Consider the following 25,090-nt stretch of genomic DNA (forward strand, 5'->3'; position numbering starts at 1 on the left):
GTGTTGGGCCCACACCTCGCGGCAAACAGGGCAGCACCAGGTTACACCACGATGCAGCCTCCCAGTAATGGGACGGAGAAGTCCTTCCGTTCACAGAGCGGCCGCCAAAGCAAATGGAGGAACAGGGCCCTCCTACATTGTCGGGGAGTCACATGACCCCGCAGCTCACAGGGAGGGGAGAGATAGAGTAAGTGTTGCCTGTCTCGGGCAAACTTTAGAGAAGTTTTTGTTCCCGATCTGCATATCATGCATAAATCCCCCACCACCCTGCACGGTTAAGGAAAACCCACAGATGTGTGACGTCTTTCCAAATGCAGAAGTCAGTAACATCACAGAAAAATAAAGAAGTGCGACTATCGTAGTGTCCATTTTCCCCAAGATGCAGTAGAACGCAGCATAATACCTCATGGGGAAGTGTGACGGTGAGAAGCGACTGGGTGCATTCGTCAGTCAAGCTGTTGTTACTCTCGCAGGAAACAGGATAGATAGGAGTCAACTCAGTGTTCAGTCCCCCCTTACTGGATTAATGAGAAGTGTTAAATTATGCGGTAGCCATGTAAGTACGGTTATCAGCGGAACTCATGAAATAGAGGAGAATTCAGCGGCAGTGTAAATGCCAACCTAGTGAAGTGTGCTATGGAAACATGTCTGTGAATTTTACACATTTATTCATTTATATTTGAGGCCCACCGTCCTTGTAAACCACCGAGGGCCTGGATGATGAGAGATCACAGTGATGAGGAGCACACACATGGTGCCGCCCAGGCCAGCTAAAGGATCGCAGAATCACCGGGAACATCAACAGGCCAGACAAGCAATGTCTGACAACTGTAGCTACATCGAATCGTTTTTTTTTTTTTTTTTTAAATCTGCTTGGTTGAAACAGGCCATTGCAAACTGTTTTATGCTGGAACAGGCAGCACAATTATCCCCGCTGTTACTTCCCTAGACAAATAAACAATGAGAATTAATATCCACTGCCCAAAAGCCAAAGAACCTCTTTTTTTAGGCGGGTGTGCTGGCGTTGTGAAAATAGACTTTTCCACAAGCTGTCAAAGGCAGGTTTCTGCATCTCTGATAACTCGCAGGGCCAGATTCTTTTTTTTTTTTTTCTCGCTCTCTCTCCGCTCTTGTTTAATTTCCACTTCCTGCTTTATTCTTGGCTTAATCCAAACGCAAGACAGCTGTGAGGCGAAGGGGGGTGGGGGTGTCCAGGGGAGGTTGGGGGTAGGGGTGGGGGTCAGCGTCAGGGGGATACAGCGCCGGAGAGCATGCTTCAACTGATTTAACAGATTGTGGGAACTGGGGTGGCCCTGTGTTAGCGGTATTAGCGATGTTAGCGGGGCTAGCATTGTTAGTGGTGTTAGCGATGTTAGCAGGGTTAGCGTTATCAGTGGTGTTAGCAGGATTAGCATTGTTAGCGGTGTTAGCGATGTTAGGGGCGTTAACCACCACGGCACAGGCTGGGAAAGTGCCCTTGACCTCCTACCAGATTATGGGCTGCCAGGGTCCTCAGCTGGGCTTCTCCCAGCCCGCTGTGCTCACTTGGGTTTCACTATCACGTGACAGGATGCTTTCCCCAGCAGATGGGTAATGCCCACGTAAAGGGATGCGTGATACTGGACTGGATACTAACGTCAGAACAAATGGGAATTTTTTTAAAAAAGAAAAAAAAAAAGCCCGCCAATCATGTGGGTCAGAAAAACGATTCTGCCCTCAAATCCAGAATCGTCCGAAATTCTGAAGCACTTTATCATTTCCCAATTTTGATATATTCTTCTGGGACAGAGTTGTGACGCGTACGGTTGCCTGGCACCGAGCAGGATTTTCGGGGAAGGCCGACATCTTGATTCCCAGGGACTTTCCGTTTACTCGTCGCCACCTCGATCATTTCCCTGCGACCACCTGAGTCAGAGAGCAAACGAAGAGGACGGGAGAACTAAATAACCCTTTAAAAGGTAATTACATTTTACCAAAGGAAGAACGACTGACTCATCTAGCGACAAGGGAAACACTTTATATATCACGCTGCCCCCCACTCATCCGTCCACGCGGAAGCCTGGACCTGTGACCTTGTTAAGGTCACCCGTACGTCATCTTTAATTTTATTTTGAACTCGATATCATTGCCTAAGTTTCACCCCCGGATTTTTCTATTTACGTCGGTTATTCATAGTGCCTCCCCGTAAAAACAAAAGGCAAAAATGTGCTCACACTGAGAAGTTGAAAGGCTGCGGGTCGGACTCCCCAGGGAAGAGGGCTGTGTGAGATCTGTCCCCCACTCACCCCCACTTACTGGCTCCGGATAAGAGGAGCCAAAGTCAGACCCAGGCACCCCAGGGATTCCAGAGAACTGGAGGAATCAACAAGAAGGCGGCCCAGCATGTGTTCCTGAGCTTCAGTATGGCTCTGCTGGTGGACAAGGTCCGATCTTCTCGCTCCAGAAGATGCACCTTTAATTCCGGGGGGGGGTGCTGTGGTCCCCAAACGCCCCACCAGCACCTGTACCACCACCCCAGCGAACCGGCGCAAAGGGCACACAGGGAAATGTCACAGGCGAAGTGTAAGCTCAGACCCGGAGGGGAGCAGCAGGGTCCCGTAATGTTCAGAGTGACCGCTGAGCCACCAGATGGTGGGGGGGTGGGGGGGGGGGGTGAGACAACCGTTTCGGATGACATCATAACCATTTAAATAGACGATAACGTCACCTTGTGCCCAAGTGGGTTATCAATGACTCAAGCGAATTCTCAGTATTTTCTTCTAAACGCAGCAAACTCTTCAATGCTGAGGCATTTCCCTACACACTCACGTAAACCAAAGTGTTCGCTGCGTCGAAAAGAAAATAAGTGCGGGTCAACGAAAGCTTTTGGTTGTTTTGTATATGTAACAGACTGAAGAATGCATTTTCTGGATCATGAGAACCAAGAAATGAAAGTTGTCTCAATTATTTATTTTTTTTTTTAAAGTCCTGCGTGAAGATCACCTTCTTCCTCACGTTTCAGTCTCCTGCAGATGCCAGTTCCAGGACCAGAACCACTTCAGGCTATCATGGACCACTATCTTCAATAAGGGCAAGGAGAGTCACCTTCAAACTCAAACTTCTGACTCAGTCTGAGAGAGGAGGCTCACATTGCCTGCCCCCCCACCCCACCCCCACAAAGGGTGATGTGTAAGTGGGCTGGCCCAACAGCGTCTCTCCAGCGAGGGCCCCATATGTCTGTGGGATGAATACATCACAGCAGTTCTGTCAGACTTCCTGTGCTGTTGTCACACAGGTTTTGTGCCCCGAAAGAAAGGGGGTGATATATTGAAAATGTCCCACAAGTAAAAGTTACTCTCCCTTGGAGAGACAGTTGAGAAAGCAGGGTCAGTCAGTGCCTAGAGCACTTTGGGGGGTTGGGGGCCTCGCTCAGGGGCCCGATGGAGAAGGTTAGGGGCCTCGCTCAGGGGCCCGATGATAAAATCACACTGCTGACCTTGGGATGGAAACGGACGACTTTCTGATCGCAGACACAGTCCCCTAACCAGCTGAGAAGCATCACATCCCTATCAGCAAGGGATAAAGATGAAAAAAAAATGCAGGAAATCCCAGGCATGCAAGTCAAGACAGACTGTCCTGCCAACCCCCCCTCCTCCCAAAAAAAACATCCAAACTCTGTGACAGGACTGGCATGTCGAAAGACAGGTCCCTCTACAAACATGGCATGAACAGGCACATACATATTAAATGATATGAGAGACGAGAATCGTAATCAAACACGCGCACACTTTGAATCGGCATGAGGCTCATGCATGCTTTTTAATGGCATGAGGGTTAGCACACTTATTAATTGGGGTGAGGGCCGTGCACACTTTTAGCGAGGACGAGGACTGTCGTCTTGCACGCCCAAGCTGTGATCAAGCTTGTAAACCGGTGTGTTTTACTATAGTGTTTCACAAAATTTTGCACAACCTACTTTCTGAAAACGGCATAAATGTGGGTCTAATCTAGGCAGAGGCCACAGTGTTTCCTGTCTCATAAAAAAAAAAATTCCATTAAGTAAGCTAAATAATTATGCTGCTTTCTCATTTCATGAACCCATGCCGTCGATTGTATATGCTCACTAGCACTTTTATTAGCAATATCTTCTTGTCATATTAAATATATTATTCACTTACAACACTATACCGAATCTCTCTCTACTAGGGGGAAGTGCTGTAATTATTTGATTTTCAAAAGAAATTTTTGCGTAAATTTTGTGTTTTTTTTCTTGTGCATATGATGCGAAACACTCGAAAAATTTATGTCTCAAAAGCATATAGGTTGAATATCTAGCAAAGCAGCTTAGAAACTTCCTGCAAGAATCGTAACTTAAGTTTGACACTTTCTAGTGAAACAATCACAATCCACAAATAATTTACTAAAACCTAGATTCTCTTCCCAAATAACCTTGTTTAAATGATGTGCAGCCTTTTCCAGCAGTCTAACACTGAGCTCCTCGTGTTACCTAATTGGAGGGAGAGCCCACCCATGTGCTCCGAGTGACCATTATGGTTCTGCACCTCTCAAAATCACCACGAGTCACGGGAGAAGCTCGGCGTCAGTAGCGGCTGCCCTTTCATCCATCCCAAATTACAATCTGCCTTGACAACTCGTGTCTTTTTCATTAGCCAAGGGAAAGGCCTTTGATGTCTCCATCAGCTGCAGCTATAGGACCGTACGGATTAGATGTGTGATGTCCTATCCAATAGAAGGCATTTTAGGCGACTCACGCTTCATTTGGGAACCAATGTGGGTAGCAGGCCTTCACTGTCTGGTTGGTTTCAGTGAAGACCCCAGTGACGTGCGTCCAGAATCCCCCCCCCCCCCCCAATGCCCTAGGTAACACCCCCGATGTCTGACCATGGCAGACTGTCCTGAGAATGAGCGATGACTCCTTGCGGACTAAGAACAGTCGTCGGCTGAACGCTCTCAACATGCTCGCTGATTTATTTAGGAGGGAGGCGATAGTGATCCCTCTTGCCAATTCTCATTTCATTTTTGCCCTTAATTTGAAGGAATTCAGTTATGAAAAGTTTATGAGTTATTCCCCCCAAATAGGGAAAAGGCACTCTTCATCATTGGCTGGACTACAGGGCCAGAGCTGAAAGCTGATTGGCCCCCGGGGGTCCCCCCCTCTGCTGTCACTCATATCATTGGCAACGATAAGTCTGGCCTCTCTGTATGAATTATGGGCCATCTTATGCCTGCCCCCACCTTATAAAACCTAGAATCCTCCCAGATTTTCATCACAGGAATTTTTATCGGCAGTAAAAGCTCATTTTGATGCTTTTGGCATTTAAAAATTCGTCCCGTGTAAATTCAAATGCTTGCGCTTTGCAGCCTACACATCAGCAGGAGGGACAATGGTCCTGAACGGGTCGGTCTAAGGGCAGATATCATTTTCCTTTCCCTTGTAGCCTGTATCAGCTTGGCCCGATTCACAGCTTGCCGGAGCCCGATTTGGTTTTATTATACTATTTAAATCTTACACAACGTCCTGTTGGATATATAAAACCGAAACAAGTCACTCGTGCACCAGTCACACGCACCCAATAAACTGCATGCATGTACCACATGATTACCCCGATATCCCTCCAAAAGCGCACACCCTCCTTGATTTAGACAAGACATTTTTTTTCAAGTACTTTGAGATACAACTGGACTAAATTAGTCTTGATGGTGTGATTTAATACGTTATGGCAACAATGATACTAAAAGAGAGACAACAGGCATGCAACGGGTACTCTTCTTCTGCTGGAATAGTACTGAACCAAACACTTGGTTCAGAATCGGGAAGAAATTTCGTTAAACTTTGTTTAGCCTCTGCTGTCTCCATCTAGTCATTGACATTGCAGGTGAAGTCAATGCAATAGCCCATAAGCAAGGGGGGGGGGGGTGTGGTAAATGAAAGTCTAATCCAAAGATAAAGTTCATTTGAGTTTCTTTGTGGAGGAGGAAGATTCAACCACCATGCTCATTTTCACTTCTCGCTTTGAAACTGCTGAAAAGATCCCCCAGAACTGACGTCACAATGGCAAACTCACAGTGTTCTGCCTAGAGATGACTAGGTAGCCGTTTCAGAGTGAAAAAAAAACCGTTATTCCTGTTTATTTTATAGAAAGATGGTGGGAAATGCTGCTGTGAAATCTTTAAAATGTAAAATGTGTCCTTTTCCAATCATAAAAGGGAACCATACAAATATTTCATACAGTAAAAAATACCCGAGTTTCAAAAAAGCTAAAAGGTTCTTAAAAGAAAATTAAGAGACCCTAACTGGTGCGTTTCTCAAACTCCCGAACTCAACAAATTTCTTTCACAATTGTAATAAAACGCGTTTCATACCCGAAACTTGTAAACATACTTCTACTTCTTGTGGTTTAAAAACATTTATGCAGCATATAAAACGTTTCCAAAAATCAATATTACAATTTCATTAAATGTAGCTAATTTGCACATGTGCTCGAAATAAGTTTTTAAATACCCTATTCTGAAACAAAAAAAAATGCACATTAACAGCGTATTTTTTCGTAATTGTGGGAAAACCTAGCCGTTCAGAGGCTGTTTATAAAGAAAGAGACTGCACGTCACCTCTGACAGTTCGGCCGATGCGAAAGCAGGTAAACTTCTACCGTGGCGTCGCCTCGTTAAAGGCGGACTGTCGCCCGTCGAGAAGGACGTAAGGAGGCGACAGTCCCGGCGATCGCGGTCCATAAGTTCACTCAACGGAACAAGACCAGGGATTTTGATCGCAGCATCAAACAAGGTGTGAATGAATTCGTTAGCGATTCTAAAACTGCCCGACTGCACCATACAATATTGACAAACGATCCAAAAACTCAAACGAATTCTTTCGTTGTTAAATATCAAAAGATCCCCTTTTATGACAAAACGAGTTTTTTTAAAGACCATAATACAAGCGCCCTATTAAAAACAGCTTTTCTGAACTCATAATAAATGTATCAATCCCATTCAGAGGCACAGCCCCCCCAATAACGGAATATTAATATACACAGGACGCCGCTATCAGTCTCACATACGGGCCAATGTGACCTTATCCTTCCAGGCTCTCTCTGGGTTTACAAAATACCCACGCTAAAGATTTAAGTGCGGAAAAAAATCACTTCAACCAGCAGCGGGTTCAGGCCAAAAATAAATAAATAAATAAAACGGAAAGTGCCCGCTGGCGTTAGGTTTATGATCCATGCGGCAAAGCTGGAGAAGAATCACCTCAGAAAAACGAATCCTCACACAAAAGGTGACAAGAATGAGACTTTAATTGGTTTTATGTGGAGTTTATAACACTAAGATAAAGGGTAGTTTACACATACAATAACAGACATCTGATTTGTATGAGCATCGTTATAACCTGTACAATTTCATACATCGTTGGTTGTGTATTCAGTGCATGGTATTACACACAGAGCAACTGTTGTACAGCACAATAGTATCTGAACAGGCTGAAATGGAATAAGGCTGTTTGAAAGACTGAAAATATACTGAGTTTACATATTCTACATAAAATTAAACCCAGAAAACAGTGAACAGAGCAAAAAGACAACTCTGCTCACTTCTGCAGGTAAAGCCCCTTATTTAGTGCAGTTCCACCCCTATCTTCTGCATGCATGACATAATGTATTTCAACAGTTTTTAACAAGCACTTCTCTCTTCTTAACAGTAAACAAGAGGCACTTTGCGGCAACCACAGGCATCGTTATAACATATTGCACAAATCTGCTAGAAACTAGTGACGTGAAAACTCGCACACTGGCACCTTTATGATTTCCTTAAAGCTGAAAATTAACTCGATGCTGCCTGCGAACTTCACACGAGGTTAACCTGTGCCACATCAAAGACCTCAGTGGTTCCTAAAGGATTATTTTTTTCCCCCTCTTTTTCTGAATTTAATTCCCCTACATTTGTGTGTGTTAAGGTACTGTGGCAAATCTCAGAAGTTGGGCTACAGACGCCTAGGAATGACCTAGGACCTAGAAATGACCTCCTTAACAGTGAGGCCCTTGAATAGATTCGTACATTTAAGCTGCTGAACATCCAGAGTAAGTATAAGCATAGGATCCAGGAGTTACGAGTGGAGAGACAAAGAATGAATACCTGCAGGATAGCTTTACCAGAATACTCATGAATACTGTTATAGTAACTTTTTTTTGTAGTTTTTTTCCCCTTTTATTAAAAAAAAATATTCAGGACATTTTCAGTCAAAGTAACAATTTCGCCTGGAAGGTGGGGTGGGGTTGGTACAGATACGAGATTAACGGTACACCAAGCCATTTGACTCCACCTGCACCTACTTTCAATGCTTGCAAGGCTTTTTGCTGGGGGGTGAGGGGGGGGGGGGATGGACCACTATCAAACCCTGCAAAAACCTGTAACAGTGCAAAAGTATAGTGACAATGTGTAGCTCTGTTCAAAATAGCTTTAAATAAGAATGTGAATTATCAGAATCAGTGCCTGGGTAGAAGGGTAGATTTTCCAAAGCAGTTGCTATGTAAGCATTTGTCAACTTCAAGTAAGGCAAAAAAATACCTCGCACAATCACACAACTCAACTTTGTTTTTTTTTTCTTTTTTTTTTTATAAAAAAAAAAAAGCTTACTTTTGGCAGGTTCTCTGTGATGAGGTAAATAAAAAAAAAATTCACACACTACATTGTGCATCACTGGGCTGACGAGTGTTTTCTAAATAGAAGAAAAAAAAAACTGCCAAAGGAACACTTTCTTTACAAAGGAAAGGCCAGGTGAGCGGCGTGCGCAGTGGATCCATGACAAGGGTGGAGCCTTAACGTCAAAACGGTACTAAGAGAGGCAGCCGACATCGGTGAAGAGTCCTGCGCAACAAACTGAAAAGTTTTTTTTGGTCTGGCTCGTGACACCACAAAAAGGCATGCTGTAGAAAAAAGAAAAAGAGGAAAGGAAATGGATTTCTGAATTTCTGAAGCATGCATGAGACTTTCAGCAACATCTGTAGCTGTGCCATTCGCAATGCATGTGGACTAATTGGTTCAAAGGGGGGGGGGGGGGGGGGGGTCGATGTGTAGGAAACAGCCAGTCAGGGATGCCTACTGAGGACTACATAAATGTACAAGTCTCTGGGTGCCTCCTACTCTCACGCCAAATGGTACAGGCCATTACTGCTACCTACACCACATTAGGCATAGACTATTGACTCCTCACCGCCGCACGATTAGAGAACGGACGGTGTTTGGCAGTTCGTAAGTACCTCGGTTGGATGTTTTGGAGGTCAACAGACCTTGCGCAACAAGGCTACAAAACGAGCTATGTTTTAGGAACCAAAACAACTGATGTCCCACAAATACCTAAGGGAGAGGTCCAAGGTTAAGCAGATAATCGCCGAAGTAGTCGCTAACTGATAACGTAAACCATCGTACAGCAAAACCCCTATAAGATCCACAAAAGTCTTCAAAAGATGAACACTGAGCTAAAAGGAGGGGGGTAGTCTGTTTGGTAACAAACCTACTGCAAATTTAGTCTGTCGGAGATTCAAAGTATTACCTGTGTAAGCCATAAGAGGAACATTGATTTCCTGCCTAAACATGGTCAAAGTTCAAATGACATTAGAAACTTTAGAAAAAACATAGTATACCATTTATTAAACAACAAGGACACTAAACAACATGCACACTGGTTTTGCCGTTTAAATGTATAGTGTTAACATTATTGCAACACTGGTTTCCCTGCTGTTTTGTGTATTGTAATTTTATTATATTAACATAAAAAAAAAAAAAAACATTGACAAACACATGGGATACTGTCTTCTGCATACCTTTAACAAAATACACAGTGGTAAAAGGAATGGACATTTGTCTAGATGTCATGTAGCCTATTCAATAATATAATAATCAGCTTGGAGAATCCTAACATGGCATTTCCCACTACACAAAACGTCAACTGAAATGAGACTGCAAACAGCACGAGAAGCATTCACAGTAGGTAGGGTGGGAGGACACAGGAGGACACAGGAGGAAAGCTCAGAGGGCGGACAGGGGGAGAAAACGACTGATGCACTGGCCTTGGGTTCAACAGGAGACGGAGCAGCAAATTCAGATCTCAAATCTCACTTCTCTCACCTCCCATCTGCTGAATGTCCCCCCCACCCCCCGTCTCTGACACAAAAAAGGTACGTATAGAAGCTTCCGAACCTTTCTCCCCACTGTGTCAATACCCTGCGGATGTTTGGGGCAAAACTAATAATAATAATAATAATAATAATAATAATAATAATAAAATTAAAATAAATTGGTCAGGATTGTTGTTCCTAAAATCGGAGGCATATTAACACGACACAAATGTCCAACAGCCATTTGGGGGTGCGTGTGGGGGGGTGGGAGGTACTTTCAGTTCATATTCAAGTTTTCCTTTTTTCTCTGATGTATTTTTTCTTCCCATAAAAATATTTTCAGACTTTTGTTATCTGTGTGTGATGCTCCTCATCAAAGGGTTCGTTTTCGGGGTCAGAGTCAGTGGTATCAGAGTATCTATAGTGATCTGGTTCATTGTCACTAACGTCTGGGGTAACGGACGTTGAAGTGCTGGCCTCGGAGTTTGAGGGCTCCTCCACTGTTTTTGTAAAGTACAACTTCACCTTCAAAAAAAGAAAAACACATTTTACAATCATCTTTCTTGGCTAACAAATCAGGCCCTAAAGATACTCATACACTTCTGCAAAACAGCTATCAAACACCAGAATCTAAAAGGCTCATGCAGAGACCCCAAGGCCAACCATAACTCAAAAACAGCATCACTACTTCTAACAGTTCCATTTCTCAGTTAAGGGTTTATACAAGTAGCAGCATTTGTTCGATGTTCGAATTAAACGTTAAAATAAGTCATCCCACATATGCACACCAGAAGCTGTCGAAAGAGTCACTTCCAAAGCTTAAACAACTTAACAGTTCTGTACTTGTTTGGTTTGGATAACAGCCCTGTTGATACATTAATACATTTGTGCCACACCAAGAAGTTCACAAAAGCTGGACATCAGCTTAGCAATAAGGTCTACAGAGGACCTTAGAAGGCCGAAATCCATTTTCACTCACAAAAACATGACGCTTCACTATGTGGGTTAAGCACAGACCTCCCATCATCAGAAAAGCTGAACTCCACCCCAGATCCCAACATGACTCACCTTGAAGTTGGGTGAGAAGTATCTGTTGGCCTTGTCTTTATTCGCTTTGTCCAGATCATTCTTTGTCAACACCAGGGTTAGGTAATCCCTATTGCCGTCTCCCAGTTCTGTGGTCTGAATCCCATCCATTTGCTTCATTAAGCTCCCATTCTCCACCTTCTCTGAAGTCTCTTCTGGTCCAGGTATGAAGAAAGTGTTAACCCAAAAGTGGAACATCTTGTCCTGGAAGCGTGAGAAAAATGCAGCTTAGAAATGTATAAAACCTCAAGCAAATACGGACGTTATCAGCATCTCATAAGCGGGATACGAAATATTACGCACCTTCTTCATCATCTTGTTCTGCTTGTGGAAGAACTCCACTTTGATGTCCCCGCACACGGGCAGAGGCTTTGGGAACTCGAAGAACATGTACTTCTCTTCACGCCGTGTGTGTGTTGGGTTGGAGGTGTGGATCTTCACTTTTAGCTGGTAGACCACAAACTGGGGATCTACAAGGCAACAAAAACAGGAGGAGGAAAGTTCTCAAGTCAGGGACTGCGTGTTTCACACCAGACAGCGGCCTATATTTCAGTGTTTGAAATTGATAGAGAAAAAGGGAAGAGTAGGATAAACGCAGAATACAAGCTACCGCCACAAGAAATAAGAATATACACAAGGATGAAGTGAGTGACATGCTAAGGACCCTATTCTGAAGAGAGCAGAGACAGCCAATGAGTGTGGTCTTACATTCACATTTGAAAAGGACTATGCACTGCAAAGTGAGATACATGTGAGTGAGTTCATTAACATACACTTGGCTCTGCACGGCTATTTATCTAAGGCTGGCGGGGAGGGGGGGGGGTGGGCGATAAAAAAAAATAAATAAATAAATGGAGGAAAAGCTCATTTTACCCCAGTGCCAATTCCCTTTTTTGAACCCATGTGGAATCTGCTCAGTCTTGTTTTTAACTGCAGTATCCCCTTAGAGAAAAAGAAGTAGATTAACACACAGCCCAGCATCACTGCCGGGCTCTCTGAAGGCTTCTCTCACACACACACACACACACACACACACACACACAAAACAGGAAATCACATAACATTCTGCACTTACATCTAACATGCCACTAATGTACATCAGACCATGTAACCAGAAATGGGAGCCGACCGTTCCATCCAATGTACCTTAGGTGACTTTACCATTTTGGCTAAAACAACGTCTGAAAGGGACTAAAATGCATTTCTACACTTGCAAGTAGAGTGAAGGAGATGCCCTTCATGCACAGGAGGTAAAAGGGGGGGGTCTCCTACCCAGACCCATAATTCCTAATGCAAAGCAATCACCTACATTATAAGAAGGCCGGGCAAAAGAAGCAACAGGAGTCGCTAAAACTTATTCATAAAATTGATAAATCAGGACCCACAATTGAGGAACTAAAAGCTGAACATCTAAGTAAAAAAAAAAAAAAAAAAAAAAAGTTTCCCACTTAAGCTATTCATAAAATGAAATTCCCCAGCATAAATTAAGCAGACTCACGTGCCGAGCAATTTCCCCATTTTAAATCATTAAAAAAACAATTTTTATAGCAATATGCATTAAAACCTGGACGTTACCAAAATGTAATAGCAATGCCTAGCTAAAACCAGAACATGTAAAGTTCGCCAAAGTACCAGCTACAGGCTGCCAATATATATATTTTTTTCTTTAAAAACCACTGTAGATATTTAGTAAATCAAACCCTTGAACCTTCACTCATCTCTTTCGTAAAGAGGAGCTATAGCCTTACTGCGCGTCTAAGGTAAAGCAGCACCAAATAAACCATCGAAACGCAAATTTCACGCTGCCACTGGCAAAGGCTTACGTGGTGCAACTCCTCATGTGAAACTCGCCACACGCAGAGGCTTGGTGCACGATTGTGAGAATGTACCACCAAGTCAGAATAGGGCCCCCTGAAGGCACAGCTAGAGTGGGGTGTGTAAAGAGCACCGACACCAGCACTGCAGGCAAAGCCCAACATCTGACACTGCAGCCCTGAGCTTTAGACACCGAACTGAAAGCAAGAAAAGAAAGGAAAAGATCTGCGTTCGCTTTCTGGTCTGAGTTTGAATGCGGATTTAAACACCAAGCCACACTCAAAAAAAAAAAAAAAAAAAAAAAAAAACCCCGAATTAAGTGCAAACCCTGACTCTCTGATGGCATGCAGAAAATGCAGAATAAAAAAAATATATAAAAGACGACAAGGACCACAAACAGCCCATGTTAAAAAGACTGACTCCAGAGGAGGGAGCGCAGCACGGCAGAGAAGCAGTTCATGCACTTGCGTAGACTTTACTTCAGAGGAAGTCACTTACTACATGTGCCCCCACTGAACATGGGAACAGTCTCAAAGACCATCTTGTGAAAGAGTAACGCCACGGGTTTGTACTCCAACTGGTTTTTCAACAGGTAGCTGTAGTAGTGAACATAGCGCCTCTGACTGGGGATCGTGACTCCCTGGAAAGCAGGGATTGAGAATGTTTGATTAGAGTTTAAAAAAGCGTTTTTAAGGCAGACCACAAGGTGATGTGACCTTTTTAGGCTCGATCAAGACCTATGCTGGACTAGACAAGATACTATCAAAGCAAGAAAATGTGTGTCACACGCATCGAAGTTATTTGTTTAAATTTAACTAGTCCAGCAAAACCCTGAATACCAAAATACCCCAACTGAGCAACATAAAGGAAGTATACTAATACATACATGTTCTAAAAACTTCAGACTGCTTCATGAACACTAAATCAATTGATATAAACATACAAATTTACACTAAACACACAATTTATCGGAGAGAACCGGAACAGTCACTCACCTTCTTGTCCCTGGTCCTGACTTCGCCATAGAAGTCTAGCGCTTCTTGTGCTTTTAGGAATTTACCACGGTGCAGCAAGTAAGCACAGATCATGACACCGGTTCGTCCCTTCCCAGCTTTACAGTGAATCGCTGCCACGTGATTGTCATCTTCACTCAGCCATTGGTCAAGGTCTTCACAGAAAGGCTTTATAAGCTCTAGCTGGGGGGGATTGTGGTCTTCAAAGGGGTACTGTGCAACTGCGAAGAGTGCAAACGAGCACCTCCAATGATCCAATTCGCTCACCACACAGAGACTCCACACACCTAAGCATGCCGGCGCCGCTTGAGACTTACCTCTGCAGTTAAATTTGGCAGCGTCATAGTTTCTCTCTGCGCATCTGTAAAGAGAGTTTGCGTTAAAAATAGCTCGTTTAAGTACGATTGTCCTCTTTGGCCTTCTGCCAAAGTGAAGCATGCAAGGCATTAACTAAAACTATCCAGATAACACCGGCAGACTTCACAGCAGACATGCTAAGCCAGCTTGACATTCCCGCTCAAAACCACCATGGTTTCGACTCGTGCATTAGGCTACAATGAGGCCACGGCTGACAACATCAAGCAAAATCAAGACAAAAGTCTGACCGCAGCTACACCTGACCAAAAGGGCGTCAGTTTCATTTTTATTTATATTAGCGACAAGGCACCTGAAATAGGTGCATGAAAAGCATAATCATTTAAGGGTTGTGCCTGTACAACTTATGGTCACATTGGGATTACATTTAATAGTCGAATGCACTAAAGGGTTTCGACACTAAACATAGCAGTACAGTAGTAGACATCTTGCCATACTGGTGTAGGAAATGGATGGGGGGGGTAGGGGGAGGTTCAGAACAAGTATACTTACAGATTATATATTTTATAATGATTTTTATGCTTTGAATCCAGAAACCTAAAAAAAAAAAAAAAAAAACACAAAAGAATTACTAAGTTGAAGACACGCTAATGAAAGGCATTAAAACTGCTAAAATTGCCTACAGATTGTTGCCTAGTGTGACACAGTGTAATGACTCTCTGCCGTCAAGATGCGTCACCGGCTCCTTAGATGAAAGCCCATCTGACAGGTTACATTCTTGCATTCTCACTTGCACCACTTCCAGCCTGCTCTTTCAACATAGTTTTACATATACCTCCACACTATTGTGACCATACCCTGTTTAGAAATCAAGGGTGCTATGAAGACCAGGCCAAAGGGTGAGGTTAGAGTCAAACAAAGCTTTCAAACCCATCAGTTATGACTCAACGGCCAACAGTGGCGTGCTATTAAGCTTACAAGCCTCGACCTAAATGATTTTTGTTTCTATGTGTTGTAAAATTGACATGCCCTCCTAGAGTAACGGTGGTGCACTTACCGTACTACGTCATCTATGTTGTTTCTGTAGACACCCTCAAGTTTCTCAGCAGGAAAGCCCATGGCGATAATGTTAGGATAAATATCTGAGTGCAGGAGTCAAGGAAAACGAGAAGACCACCTACCACAGGGGGCACTTTTAAACAAGACTGCACAGGATATTCAGCCGAGTACAGTAAATAGTCTCAAATGAACCACATCTTATAGATGAGATAGGAGCTTTGAATCCAACGATGTCCCCAGACCATCAGATTCCGACACGTGCTTCCGCATGGCGCAACCCGAGCTCCTCTTCCCCCTCAGGCCTCAATCCGCCAAACCAACAAAAAGGAGAAATGAGCCGCTGACCTCTGACTTCCACGCGTGGCATCACAGCAGCTACCAGGCAACGCACCCCCCTCCTCCCCCCGGGGCTCATCACAGCGTCTCTCCACGGAAGATGCACGGAAAATGGGGGAGGGGCTTATGTAAAACAGACGGTCCTCCCCCGTGTGCCACGCGCAGTACCTCAGAGGCAATTCACTTCACAGGTGAGATTCATAGACGCTCGGACATTGTCATCTTCCGGTACTCGAAAACATAGGATGTCTGAAAACTTTCAGGCCAGAAGGTTAATAATTAAAAAAAAAAAAAAAAAAAAAAAAACCTTCAGGACAATTAAAAAGCTACATGCATTCCACCAAATCTCCCCTTCACCTGCAGTGCACAATTAAACAACCAGAGAAACCTGCTCGGCCGTCGACACGATCCTAAATATAGATGTCAAGTCGCCAGCAAAAGCTGAAATACCACACACAGGTTACTGTACCTCAGTAGTGAAACTGGAGGATTAACTGAAACTCAAGTTTTTTTTTTTTTTTTTTTTAAACTGTCAGATAAAAATACCCTTCTGCCCTGCAATTATTCCCAAAGTGCTCATGAATAGGTCATTTTTCCAAAAAAAATAAAAAAAATTTAATTCAGCTAACTATATTCAGGTTGCGATTTAAAAAAAAAAAAAAAAAAAAAAAAAAAAAGACAAACAGAAGCGCCATTTTATACTCTGCTAAGAGAGGGAACTGAGTGTGTGCGTACAGGGGGCTGGGGGAGGGGGCTGGTCGACAATTGTCTGCACTGCTGCAACAGTGCACTTTTAACCGCTGTGAGATATTGTGAAAGCCCTTGCAATTAGGGGTAGAGGGGCTTGGCAGCGCCGATAATCATTTAGAGATTGTTAGCATTAATGCCATCTTAATTGTGTTTAGTGCCTTTGAAAACTGCGAGAACGTTAACGTAAGCAGTAGTTTTAGGTGGATGCTCCTTATTGAAACTGCAGAACTTGTAAAAAAAAACAAAAAAACAATTGAATTCAATCACACACCTGTCGATATCTCCAAGACACAAATTATGAGCCGCAACCTTAAGCATCTTTTAGAACAGATTTTCGAGGGGAGGATGACCATCCTTTCCTGCATCTTCAGGTCTGAATCTGAAGCAGTTTGGTCCACTGGCCCCTCGTTACCAGTCAGGTACGACCCTCTTTGACCGATCCTATGGTGCGGCTTAAACGTGGGGGGGAGGGGGCTATAATCGGGTACCTTGCACTACCCAACAAGTGCCTGACCACAGAACACTGAGGATGGAGACAAAGCCAACACTTTCAAATATACATGACATTACTGAAAACCAGGCCAAGGCTTGATACGGACATTTAGAAAGATGCATCTGTACTGAAAATTCCAGCTAGGTATTTCACTGGAGCAATTCAATGACATCAAAAGAGCAGAACCCATTCAGATGGGTCTGAGACAGCATTCCTCAGGCATTTCCTGACAAAACGAGACACTGTGCCTGAAGCCTTGTGTAGCAGATTCCAAATTTAACCATGCACAAGTCGAAATGCAACGAATAGATTCTGGTAGCTTACATTGTCCCCTAAAATTAACACAACCGTACCTTTCTCAACCAACACAAGGCTAGTCTAACCACAAAGAACCTTAAAATAGGAAGTTACATGCTTTTCCGCAGTACAGACAGAAAGCAAGCACTACAGAAGCGCTCTTGTCAGACCATTTGCAAAGTTGCCAAATATACTGCAAAACTATTTGTTCAATGTTTATTTACAGAACTCTAAACCTAATTTTATAAATTTTAAACATGAGCAAAAAAAAAAAAGAAATCACAGCCTATATCAGTTCTTGTTATATTCTTTATATGTAGCTTCCCACTTATCTCAGATGTGACAATGTAGTCACAGGCCGGACGCTAAAGGAACAAATTAAAAATTAAACAGTTGACGTGAACCCAGCCATCATCTGTGCTAGTGGCGGGCGGCACTTGCATTTACCCCTTTATGAATTTGCCGAGGGTTCACAGTGACAAAGTAAAGCACACCACCCCTGTAAAATGATTCCACTTACAGTACAGTACAGTAACTGGATAATCAATCAATCCTCAGTTCTCACACAGCATATTACCTCTGGGGATAAGGAAAACTAACAAAACACAGCCTCACCACTATTTATCCACATGAAAGCTATAAAACATTTAAGAGTATGAAGAGCTTGGATTTGCATATTAAAAAAATTAAAGTTTTTAATGAAACATTTTCTTGACCCTTTAACACTGAAGAACTGAAGTGACACATCTAGGAGCACGTCAGAGATTCAGCCACTGTTTCAGGCCACATTTAAATCTTACGTTGACATCAGCACGTTGTCCTGTTCCAAAGCTTGAAAAAATGAGAATCAGAGCAACATGGATGCAACAGAAATCTAGGACCAGCAACTATGTGAAAAAGAAATGTATTACTTCTATTCATGCAAGATACATATACCAAATTTCTGCTTCCAGTTGTTGCAAAAAGTAGATATGCATGTACACACACACACACACACACACACACACACACACACACACACACACACACACACACACACACACACACACACACACACACACACACACACACACACTTAAGCATCAGCTTGTCACTTGTATCATTATAGAGATGAATAGATGTCCGTTACATGAGGAAAAATGAGTAGCAGCTCAACTCAAGTGAAACTGCCTAAAAGGGTTTAACTTTCTAGGGCGATTAATTTCTCTGTGCATCAGTTGACACTCAGGCTGTTGACTTGCATGAAATCTCTAACATGGAGAATGCCAAAGTTCAGGCTCTCTTGACTTCTGGGTGACCAGGTCAACATCACACCTCAATGAAGAGCAATCCTAAATTAGCTGTTGCATCTGACATCAGGTTATCAATTATTTTATGGTCATTTCTGCACAGCGTCTGGCACTGCATGCACAGTCCTTGGTGCGAGTTCACCAAAAGACTAGAGGTCGACTTTCAGGGTATCAGGAGTAAAATGAACTGAACAGGACAAATTCAGCACGAGTAGAGCACAGACTGAGAACATGCCAGTTCCTCATGGCTTGCGAAGGAAGACGTGCCCTGAAAACTCACATTAGTCTAGGTCTGGATTACGGACGTCATGTCAAACCTCCCATTATTCAGAAACTACAACAGCACCACTGCTACCAATACCAAGTATGTAATCTGCAAAGTAACCTGCTGGAATTTTCTGTTAGTCGTTGTTAAACCCCACCCAAAAAAAATAAAAAAATCAGTTGAAACAAGCAGACCACTGACTTTCAGTAATCCCTTTTTCCCCCACTGTTTAGCAGTTTTGAAACCCTTAATGACCCATGGCAAACAAGTACAACCTTTTTTGTAAACGGTGTCAAAAAAAGTTACTCTGAGATCCTGAGAAGTCCCATAGCCGATCGCTGACATCAGAAAGTGTTCCATAGCTGTTTAAAAAAAAGTTGCGTTCATGCGATATTCAATGAATTATTCTAAAGAGCCAGTATTAGAGCCGTCTCTAAATATCATTGTCCTTACGGCAAAGTGACAATTTAGATCCGACTAAAGTACAAACTTGGGCAATAACACTTTAGTATGAGCCAATTAAATGCGTGAGCAAGGAACAACTACTACATCCTGATTAAATGCTTTGGCTTGATGAAATGCTTAGTTCTGCCAAGTTGAATCGGTTGTAGTTCTCTCCGGCAGCTTCCACTGGTTTTATAAAACTAGGAAAAAGTCACTGTACTATATTCAGCCCCTTCAAAAATGTAATTTAGCCTTAAAAAAAAAAAAAAAAAAACAGGCCTTATCACACAAATGGCATCCCCTGTGTGTCGAGGTCAGAGAGGCTTCCAGATTCCTACAGCATCATCACATCCCACAGAGAATTTAGGGTATAGCCAGAAGTCCATTTTACCATGACAGTCAACTCAGCATTTCAATTAACAAGCATCACTAGGCTGCAGACCTGTGAGGTCTGCAAGAATAAAAACCGCGTCCTTCTCCCCAAGACAGGGAAAAAAAAGGAACAAGCAATAAAGCCTTCTAGCTAGACTAAGACACCAATTTATCATAGCCTCCACCTGAAGATTCTTGTAAATTAGAAAACGCCACACAGAAAAACCATTTTCAGCAGTTTCCTTATACATGGCTCTTATAACAACCTGAATCAGCTACACGAGTTACACATTAAAGCTTGAGAAGATTGAACGGAGGAACTTGTTCACTTCCCCCAACCCCCACCACATGAAAAATTCAGTACCTCAAAAAAAATGCTTTGGTACCACTATTATCCCAGACATGTCCAGGAAAAGGAACAAATTAATACCCATATGATGCATGCGAGTAAAGCACTAAGGGGAGGCATCGCTATCGGGCACTTTCCAGCCAACAGAAAAGGTAAAAAAGCATATTTGTACGTCTCATTTGAACAGATTAACAAGAGGCTATTAAACAGTCTCAGTATTGCATAAAAAGCAGCAAGTAGCATAGCACTTGCAAAACTAGGAACTGCAGGTTTCCGGACTTTCCCGTGCCCTATTGTAAAGGTATATATCCTAAAAAAGCTCTTCAGTAAAGACACCCAGCGGCAGTAAAACATGAATGCTAACTAACCAAAATGAGGCGCTCTCACCAAAAACGTGTACGAAGCAACTGAAGGACGGTCGGTTAAATTAACGTCGCAAACATTTTAATAAACAGACCCTTTCATCCAAAGTGACATACAATTGAGAAAGCGGAGTCAGCCTGTCCCTGGAGCAAATGGGGTTAAGGTCCTTCATCAAGGGTCCGGCAGTAAAAAAAAAAAAAAAAAAAAAAAAAAAAACGAAACACACACTGCTGACCAAGGGATATGAACCAGCGACCTTCCGTTCATAAGCATAGGGTACTAACCCACAAAGCCACACAGTCACCCTTAAAAAAAAATGTACCGATTGAAACTTGGTTTTTATCAAGTAACGGACCAAAAAGTCTGGCATGCACCATATGAATTCATATACGGTGCTTCTGGTCAATGAAACCTTTTTGATCAATGACTTGCCTGAAAATCCCAGCCACCCCAAGAAAGCTTCAACATACCTCTCTACATCATACCAATCAATATCAATAGCATAATGCGATATCGGTGACATACAGGTCACCTGCTGAAGCAGCTTCCAGCATGGCTAATTTTTAAAGCCATGGAGAGCACAGAAACACCGGTGCTGATGCAAGATCCCTACACTATTTTAAGGCTGATTCCTAGAACTCAGTTTATTACATAACTGGAGGAGCCATATTGCTTTAACATAATGACACCAGCAAGAAGGCACAAACGCACACTGCATATATTAAATAAAAATGGAAATAATCTGGTTCAAGACACATGCAATAGCAATTCTGCTTTGTCATTTTGCAAAACAAATTTAAACTCTTTAGAAAATGTCATTTTAAGATATAGACCATAGGTTTATTCTACAGAAAAAAAATCTAAAGAGAATTCGAGTTCTCTCTTGACTACAATAAAACCGTCATAAAAATAAATACTGAAAATTTGTCATCCTGTCCAGTCACATTTTAGACGCAAATTCAGTTGGCGCTTCACTCACTCAAACCCCTACACGTTACTCGATTCATGAATTTGCTTAAAGGCGGACGACCCCTTAGCCGAGAAATGTGGGACGTCTCTTAAATGCTCGGCACACCGAGCTAACGGAATACTTCTCCTTCTGGAGGACGGGACCGCCAAAAGCAGCACTCCAAATCTGCAGGAGAATTAGTGCTGTAGAAAAGGTCAATGCTCCATATCAAAGCTGACACAGAAAGGAACTGCAATGTGACATCAAAGCACAGGAAAAGGACACTGCTTTGGCAATCAAGTAGTAAATGGCCAGGCCGGTATAACACAAAGAGCCTGCAGAGCACAGCACAGTGCTTTGGTACCTTACATGAAAATTTGAGAGATAAGGTAATAAAGCAGGACTTCAGATATATAATTAATAGCAGCTATTCAGCAATGACGTACAACCATCCATATTGTAATACCTTATGTAGCGATATGTGCGTATAATACGAATGCAACTACTCCCGTTTGTACCAAATGACATTTTAAATATGCAAGCATTATGATTTAGCAAAATTGCGTTAATGCATAGAGACAAGGACACGATCCTATTGAAGATTAAACTCGTATGTAAACCACTATCTTACATATGAATATCTTTTACAAAAAGCCAAAGTTAACAATGCAACGCAACCCAACCACTGAACTGGCAGCTTAGCAATTAGACCCATGCATCGAAAGAATGATATTTTTACCGTCATCAGCTTGTCATCCAGCCAGCTAGTTAAACTGGGACATGCCCAAAGAACCACCGTAATTTTTTGGATATACGACATTAACCATAGCACAACGTAGACTACCAGTACGGTAATACAAATCACTGAAACATCGGCAACCTTACAGGTGCAATTAACGTGGTTAGCGAGTCTAAAGCGCTAGCCGTGCCTGCAGATGGCTAAGCATGCACAGCGCGAAAGCGTCCCCACCGCATTTCTGCAAGCCGGTGCCGGTGGCATGGCTCTTTGTGCAGCACTGATTCTGAATTAAATCTCCTCCATCGCATTATCTAGGCCACACCGTGCAAGACAGCCAGCTATCCCAATTAAAACCAGCGTTTCGCATGACGATCTACAACCGGGAGATGCATTTAACGTTTAATGCACACGGCAACAGCCAGACTAGAAAAGCACAGTAGCAGAGGGATGGATCCACGTTAACCGGCGGATCGTTTCAATGGCTGGCTCCTACCAACCAGCCAGCTGTCAGATCTGCAGCCTGACAGGGGAAGGCAAATCCCATATTTTTAGACGTCGACACAGACCATTTTATACCAAAATATGGCAATCCTTTGATAAAAAAGCCCTCCAAAATCAGGCATTACCTTTCCACCGACATCCAAGACTAATGACACATTAAATGAAAGAGGATACAGGTCAAGTCCAAGTCAAAGCCATCTTCCTGGTATCTCCTTTTGTTTCGGCTGACTATTTCCTTTATGATTGCAGCCATCGCTGTCACAGGAGTCTTTGGGGCTTTTAAATTAAATTATTAAGTATTGTCGCCGTGCCGCGAAACGCCTCTGTCCGTCAGGCTCCTCGTAACACGCCTTCTTAGCTTCGCGGTCCACCCCACCAGCAGCGCTACTCGCCGCGGCGGGCTACCCGAAGGGCTTCCTCCGCTGGCTGATAACGGAGGGCCTCGCTCCGCTCCTCCGCAGGCCCGGCTCCCGCAAGCCCGTGCTCTTCTCCCGTCGTCTCCCAGGTGAAACGGCACACTGTTGTCCAGCTCCCGGAACGGAACGTTTTAGAAACGGCCCAAGTCTCTAAGTCTACCGCAGCCGCCGTGATTGAGACGGAAAAACTGGAGAGAAACCTCTCCAAGCAACCCCCGAGACGGAACAACCGTGACGAGCGCACTCTCTTCCCCTCGGCGCACACGTAGCCTGTAGCTAGCCGGCTACATAGCTAGCATGGTTATTATTTTAATTAAAATATATCCAAATACAGGATCCTCGTTATCTCGATTCTAGTCGCTAAAGAAAAAAAATTGACGTGCACAATTAAAAAATACAAAAATATTATCTAGACATCGAAAACCGTCTCTAAAAAGCGTTTCGCTGATCCCTCCTGGCGAATCCTCTTCCTTTTCTCGTCTCTCCCCTGCTAAACTCTAAAACTTCCATAATGGCTTCCGACAGAGGGAAAAAAAGAAGAAAAAAAGACGACATTCACACCATATATCCTACCGCCGCGAAAATAGATCTACGATGACATCGTTTTTTACTTGCTACGATTGGCGCTACCAGTCGCACGATACACAATGAGATTACTGCAAATAATCAACTTATTACGAAAATGAGTTTAATATAGGCTGGGTATAATCTGTCGTGCAAGTACTCATCGCCAACGCTGGCGGCGGAAGGACACAAGTTACACTGGAAGCTCATTTCTCTGCCATAGGCAGGTCACGTGATTCGGTAATTGGGGAAGTTTCCAATATTGTATGTTGCGTTTCGCGCTAATAATTGAGGTTATGTGTTTTCCCTTCTCTTTCGTGGGAATGTGTAAAGGTAATGTTTGGCCATTTTTAAGTATATACTCGTCCTGTATGTATGGCACTTTGTCGCAGCTATATGATAGTGTACATATGTAGGCTACACATAATCCAGCCTGCAAGACGAGAATGAAAATAAATCTGAGCGAGCTGGCTAGCCTGCGAGGTAGCCTAACAATGGGTGCTAGAAAACCTGTGAAGTGCTTACGCAAGCAGAAAAGTAAAAGTTGTCAAGCAAGATTAAATGTTGGCTAGGCACATCATGCAGGAGCTAAGTAGGTATCGCTATAGTAACCATAAACAGACATATATAAGGTATGTAGTATAGAAGTTCATAATGAAATAGCTAATCTAAATCTAGCTGGCTACGTTATGGATTGAAGGAAACGCTGTCATATTTTTTTATTAGTGTCTAGTGGGTGGGGGTGGAATGTTCTCGCTAACGATCTGGAATTAAATACTAATTCCATAGCGCCACCTGTCAGGTTTTTTAAGAATTGCATGGAAAATATACCGCGCGCAGTGTACGCCAGTGTCAAGGATGACGGAGGCATTTCGGGGAAATGGTTGTATTATCCTGTCCCCAGTGCCTCCCGTCTCGCTTTTATATGATTTCTAGGAAGATAAAATGTAAATTTGAAGCCTAGTACTGAACGTTAATGTTAATGTGAGGCTAAGGTTGAGTTGTGACATGATCGCCCTTTACCATCCTTAAGAGTTGTTTCTTCGAAACGGTGTTCCATGTAGGGACTAAATTAGTCGAGAAAAAGGTGAGTTATATAAAACAGCCGCTTTACTTATTAGTATATCATGAGGCTTTCATCTGGCCGATCACCATTTTACACAATTATTGCACTTATATTTATTATATAGGTATCTAAACTGGCTTAGAATTCAAAATAGAAACCGAAGTATATTTCGGCATTGTGTATTCTTTATATGAATTTACAAATAGTATAATCCAAAATTCTAGAATATTCTGCAATCTTGTAATCATCAGCTGTAGTGTTTTTTTTTTTTTTTTTTTTTTTGCAATTCTATACACGCATTAATATGAGACTGCTTTTCCTACAGTCGGTATAGCATGCAATCATGTGTTGCTCAGACAATTACACAGCTGACCTATTAAAATCTAGACAATGTCTGGAACCCCACTTCTCCCTTCAGCTCCATATTAACAAATAAGAAACACAATGATTTTCATAGCCACAGCAATCTGATAAATTACATTCTTAGCCCAGCACAG

General features: G+C 42.9%; 2 protein-coding genes across 5 annotated transcripts in view; both read right to left on the reverse strand.

The window, feature by feature from the left end:
- Positions 1–25,090, reverse strand: part of a1cf (apobec1 complementation factor) — a 196,629-nt gene that overhangs the window by 64,847 nt on the left and 106,692 nt on the right. The window lies entirely within an intron of this gene.
- ptenb (phosphatase and tensin homolog B) lies at positions 7,278–23,697 on the reverse strand. Of its 2 annotated transcripts, XM_048987494.1 has the most exons (10): positions 22,722–23,696; positions 15,399–15,483; positions 14,894–14,938; positions 14,344–14,387; positions 14,009–14,247; positions 13,512–13,653; positions 12,072–12,140; positions 11,502–11,668; positions 11,181–11,402; positions 7,278–10,637 (listed from the first exon to the last, which is right to left on the reverse strand). In XM_048987494.1, exons 1-10 carry the CDS (start codon positions 22,798–22,800, stop codon positions 10,452–10,454), a joined length of 1,278 nt encoding a protein of 425 aa, XP_048843451.1. In that variant the 5' UTR covers positions 22,801–23,696; the 3' UTR covers positions 7,278–10,451. The 2 variants fall into 2 exon arrangements, with proteins under 2 accessions (XP_048843451.1, XP_048843452.1); XM_048987495.1 differs by lacking the exon at positions 12,072–12,140 and having other exon boundaries at positions 22,722–23,697.

This window comes from Brienomyrus brachyistius, chromosome 20, assembly GCF_023856365.1.
Source record: "Brienomyrus brachyistius isolate T26 chromosome 20, BBRACH_0.4, whole genome shotgun sequence".
In the NCBI taxonomy this organism is placed as follows: domain Eukaryota; kingdom Metazoa; phylum Chordata; class Actinopteri; order Osteoglossiformes; family Mormyridae; genus Brienomyrus; species Brienomyrus brachyistius.

Bases quoted from the DNA above. Each gene is read 5' to 3' on its own strand.
- ptenb (XM_048987494.1), bottom strand. From the start codon at position 22,800: ATGGCTGCAATCATAAAGGAAATAGTCAGCCGAAACAAAAGGAGATAC. The intron at 14,388-14,893 runs GTAAGTATACTT...CTCTCTTTACAG, and splicing joins CATTATAAAATATATAATCT to ATGCGCAGAGAGAAACTATG. The intron at 12,141-13,511 runs GTAAGTGACTTC...TTTTTCTCTAAG, and splicing joins GTTCAGTGGGGGCACATGTA to GGGATACTGCAGTTAAAAAC.